The 5,000-nt window shown below is 39.1% G+C and overlaps 1 protein-coding gene across 1 annotated transcript in view; it reads right to left on the bottom strand.

The window, feature by feature from the left end:
* Positions 1 to 5,000, bottom strand: part of LOC119580457 — an 18,924-nt gene that overhangs the window by 1,132 nt on the left and 12,792 nt on the right. The window contains exons 15-22 of the mRNA XM_037928609.1: positions 4,102 to 4,342; positions 3,727 to 3,843; positions 3,445 to 3,521; positions 2,381 to 2,582; positions 1,449 to 1,614; positions 694 to 863; positions 327 to 405; positions 1 to 189 (exon numbers count right to left, since the gene is read on the bottom strand). The exon at positions 1 to 189 is cut by the window's left edge and continues 15 nt beyond it. Of these exons, the coding sequence (XP_037784537.1) occupies positions 1 to 189; positions 327 to 405; positions 694 to 863; positions 1,449 to 1,614; positions 2,381 to 2,582; positions 3,445 to 3,521; positions 3,727 to 3,843; positions 4,102 to 4,342 (1,241 nt within the window). The remainder of the gene's footprint in view (positions 190 to 326; positions 406 to 693; positions 864 to 1,448; positions 1,615 to 2,380; positions 2,583 to 3,444; positions 3,522 to 3,726; positions 3,844 to 4,101; positions 4,343 to 5,000) is intronic.

Here is a 5,000-nt window from a genome sequence, read left to right on the forward strand (position 1 = left end):
GTACATCTCCTGCTCCGCGATCCGCCTTCCGATGCACATCCTGGTCCCGGCGCCGAAGGGCAGGGAAGCATACGGGTGGATAGGACCCAGCGGCCGATTACGCAACCATCTATCTGGGACGAACTCTTTGGCTCGTGGGAAATATTTTTCATCCCAACTCGAGATCATGTTTAAAGATACAGCTGTGGCCTGCGTGTAAGCATAAAAAGGATGGTTATAACACTGAACGGTTTACTTGGTGCTAGATCTAACATCACCAAAGAGAATGGGATTAAGCAAGATAAAAATCTCACGTTGCTACAGCTACTGTAGGATTTCGTTCTTACCCCCTTTGGAATGGCGTATCCTGAGAGCACGCACTCTTTATCTAAAATCCTTCCCACACCAAGGGTCAGTGGATATATCCTGAAATCGGAAATTCTCTCACTTACAATATCAGATCTGAAGGAAGCTAATGTACTGATTAAACCTCTATGACAGATCCTGTCACAATTAAGCTATTATAATCGATTATAACTAGGTAAAAGATAAATGAATTAACAAATGTATTCTTTTAATTCTTGACTTAAATGGATGGATTGACTTTTAAGGGCTATCAAATGCGTGTGTTCCTTTCCTCTCCTTAATTCCTGAAAGACATCATCATCCAACCCTAAAAAATATATATATGAACAAATAAAAAAAAGACCATACCTTAAGGTTTCTTTAATCACACCCTTCATGTAAGAGAACTGCGCCATGTGTTTGGGTAGGAGCGGGCCCTCGTGACCCCCAAGGACTGAGTCTACCTCCGCCTGCAACTTGGCTTGAGCGTCGGGGTTACGTGCCAACAGATACAGAGTAAAGCCAAGTGTGTGGGAGGTCTGTAAAAATCCAGTCGATAGCTTAATATTAATAACTGCTGCCGCGAACTTGCACTGTCTGGATTTTTTTTTATTCACACAGAAATGGCTCTGTAAACGCTCACTCACGACAGGGTTAAGTACGAGGTTTACTTGACCTTATCTCTACTCTGTTACTGTAAATTTCATATCAGTACCTAGGATTACCGTTAGTAAAGATGGTGTTATCATCATTATAATATCTATGATGATAATAATGCTAACGACGATAACAATAAAAGTAATGCTAAAATAAAAACTTTTTATCCAGAATTCAAGGTATGGAGTCAGTTGGTGAGCTCGTGTTGGCCTTGTAATTGTCAACTAAATGTTTAAGTTTTTATTTCATGAAATTTATTTAAAAGTTTATACTAATAATATATAGCTAATAATAATGATAACAATAATTTGGACTGCATGTTTGGATGCTCTGCCAGCATCATGAGCTCAAAATAATTGTGCTGAATCTTCATGAAGAAAGTAATGTAATCCTTATGACTTGTTGCTGGTCATTTCTTTTTTTTCTCCATTAGCTCTTCCTTTAAATAATTCTATAATTTCCATTACCGTATCGATGCCTGCAAACAACATATCCAGGATCAGTGTGACGACATCTTTCTTTGTTAGCCCTTCTGTCGTCAGGAGGGATTCCATTAACGAAACTTCATGCTCACTGTCAGGATCCTGCGCCAGAATAGCGGCCTCTGTCTGCTGAATGCTACGGACCGCAATCCTGAAAGCGAAGGTAATTTCTACTGAGCAACTAAGGAGCTAAATGAATAATATCCATTGAAGATCTTTGAATGGCGAAAGGTCAAAGGACTTGTTGGGAGTTACACCATTGTGTGGGTTGTGATAATGAAATGAGTTGTGATACTGAAGTTAGTTGTGAGTGCCATATTGTGATGCCATTATGTACGGGTTATGATGGGTTATGATGATAATATCATCGTACGTATATTGTGATAATAATATGATTATGTTATACATATACTGCCTTTTGCGTGGTATGTTACGCCAAGATTATGTTTAGTTTATATTACTGTGTAGCATATCATCTATGAAAAAGTGATATTCTCTGAATGATTTGTTGAGTACAATATTTTGTTTTGTCTCTGTAGTCACACGTCTGGCAGTAGCACTCTCGGGCAGAGAACCATGAAGAACTCTTTTATTTTTGTCATTACTGATCTCCAATGAACCTACTTTAGTTTTCATCAGTGTATTCTTCACCCTCAAGCATCATAGACAAACATCAAACAAACATATATACGAACATGACACAGTGATTATATGAACACATTATATCTTCAGAGTCTTAGACTACGAAACTCAGAGACAGAATGTCATTGAAACCTCTTAATCGGGTGATCATCTTCTGTATCCATATGGTTTATACTGAATAGTTGCTCAAATACTCAAAATGCTAACAAAAAATTAAAGTCGTGACAAAGCTACGAATACTCTAGACAGCTGAAGTAAAATAAATGAAGACTCACTCTAAGAATTGCTCATGTCTCTTTTTCAGCTTCTTAAACGGTGGAATTGGGAAAAGCTTCCACAACCCCAAGGATGATTCAGTATCATTCAGTGCTTGGAATATGTCATTGACGATCTCAATCAGCCTCAGAGCATCCGAATCTTCATGGATGCTTGGATTAAGACAGCCTAGACGTCGATTCAGCGCCACCAGGCCAACGGCTAGTAAGGAGAAATGGGAAGATGAAATGGAGAATATACATTTTATGATATACTTGTTCTGATTAATGTATGTTGACAATAAAAATGGAGTGGACGAGAAATGAAACCAATATTTTCATTGGCTCCTCTGACCGATTCCGAGTTAGTCATTGCTTTTTCGAGAGAAAATATCTCTCTCTCTCCTGGATTAATGTATTGAACATGAACTAAATCTTCAATTTCCATTACAGAATGCAAAACAGTCAGGGAAGGCTTGGCAGCGCCGTTAGATCCAGCATGTAGATCTACCTGCCTCCAGGTGATTTCAACCTAGATAAGTCTGGGTAATTACCTCCACCATTTCTGCTCCCCGGAAACTTTGCTGACTAGCACCACTGACAAGGAGACATTCTGTGCAGTCCTATGGGAAGGGCCTTGAATTTATCAAGCGCTTAAGTGGTGGTATTGACAAGTGACACATCTGCATACTTCCAAGCTCAGTTTTGAACATTCTCCAATGGATTGCAAATTGGTAAGGCAGTGCACGACCGGATTTCACTTGGCAGGCCATTGAAGATTTACATGGAATCAACCACCTTCCAGTACTGTCTGGTAACCATGATCATATGAGCTTTTGTAATGGCGGTATGCAGACTGTGGAAATGAAGCTCCCTACCCTCAAGGTAACATGGGCGATTCTGCCGAATCACACCCAGCTTAGCGTAATACATGTGGCGTCGTAACATCCTGCTCACCGTATCATATCTCTAACGAAAGTGAAGTGAGAAAGAAAAGAAAGCAGATTGTCAACAATTACCTTGGAGATGATCTGGAAACCACACTGACCTGTCCGTATACATCATGCACTTGAAATACTACTTACATTCAAGTGCCCATTTATACAGCTCGAATTGGAAGTCGCTCGGCATTTCCCCGTGCTCTGCTTGCAACTCCGCGATCCTGTGAATTGAAAATTGAATCAAGAAATGAACTAATCCTAACGTTAACACGTGATTATTATTATTTTCATTTTTGATTTTGTTTTCTCCACCTTCCAAAACAAGCTCAAAATTCACTAATGAAAACAAGTAAAGAAAAATAAATCCTATATACCATCCACGTAACCACAGAAACCAGGCCACACAGAGACATTAGCGAGACTCACCTGTCCATAAATTCAACTGAGACTTGGTCCATCTGTTGAAGATAGGTTCCCACTACCTTCGGTTTCATCATAGGGGTCTGTACCCTGCTCCTCACTCGCCACCACTCGTCTCCGTTTCTGGGAAAGGTAGAAAGATTGTTTTAGAGGATTCTTAGGTGTGTGTGTGTGTGTGTGTGTGTGTGTGTGTGTGTGTGTGTGTGTGTGTGTGTGTGTGTGTGTGTGTGTGTGTGTGTGTGTGTGTGTGTGTGTTCAGTTATAATAATTATCATTATCTTTACCATTATTATAATTATCTTCTCCCCCTCCCTCCTCTTCTCCCCCTCTCCCTCTCTTCCTCCTCCCCCTCTCCCCCCTCAAAAAAAAAACATGACTTACTCGACTAGTATCCCCCCCTTTTTCTCGAAGAAGTCATCGATGGCCCGATCTCTCATCGCCTTCAGGGAAGCCATGGGCGTGCGGAGGGGGTTGTGCATAGTAACGCGTAGGAGCTTCTCACAGTCGTCGGGGTTGGTCGTTAACACCATGGGTCCGATGCCAGGCACAATAACACGGAAGGTAGGTCCGTAGGTGCCGCAGGCTCTGAGGTAGTACTTGTGATACGCTTTGGAGTCGAAATCTGAGATTAAGGAGATGAAGAGAAAGAAGAAGAATAAAATGTTCAGGAGGAATTAATAATTGAGATGCTTTGGGGTCGAAAACTCAGACGAAAGAGGAGAAGGAGAAGATGGAGAAGAAGAAGGGTAAGACGGAGAAGAAAACTGAAATATTTCGTAGGAATTACTAATTGAGATGCTTTGGGGTCGAAATCTAAGAAGAAGAAGAAGGAGATGATGAAACCTACAATAATAAGTAAGAATTAGTTTACTGAAATGTCAAAAGCTGAAAAGTTGATGAAGGAAAAAAAAAACATTTAGTAGAAATTAATGATTAAGAAATTAAGTAGAAAGAAAATGAAGGGAAAAAATTAACATTAGGTGGGAATTAAGAGATAAATATGTAGTTATTTAATATAAATAGAAGAAATTAAGTGGAAATAATAACAATAATAATAATGATAATAAGCGTTAAGTAGAAATTACGAGAAATTCAGTTAACTGATAAGAACAGACGAAAAAGAGAGGTGATTTGAGATTAATTAATAGAAATAAAATAAATCAAGTGGAGAGAAGAAGAATAATGAAAATAAAAGGAATATTAAGTACAAAACAGTCATTAAGAAATATTTAAGAAATTAATCAATAAAAGGTACAAGAAATTAAATAGAAGAAATAAGA

This window comes from Penaeus monodon, chromosome 13 (genome assembly GCF_015228065.2).
Source record: "Penaeus monodon isolate SGIC_2016 chromosome 13, NSTDA_Pmon_1, whole genome shotgun sequence".
In the NCBI taxonomy this organism is placed as follows: domain Eukaryota; kingdom Metazoa; phylum Arthropoda; class Malacostraca; order Decapoda; family Penaeidae; genus Penaeus; species Penaeus monodon.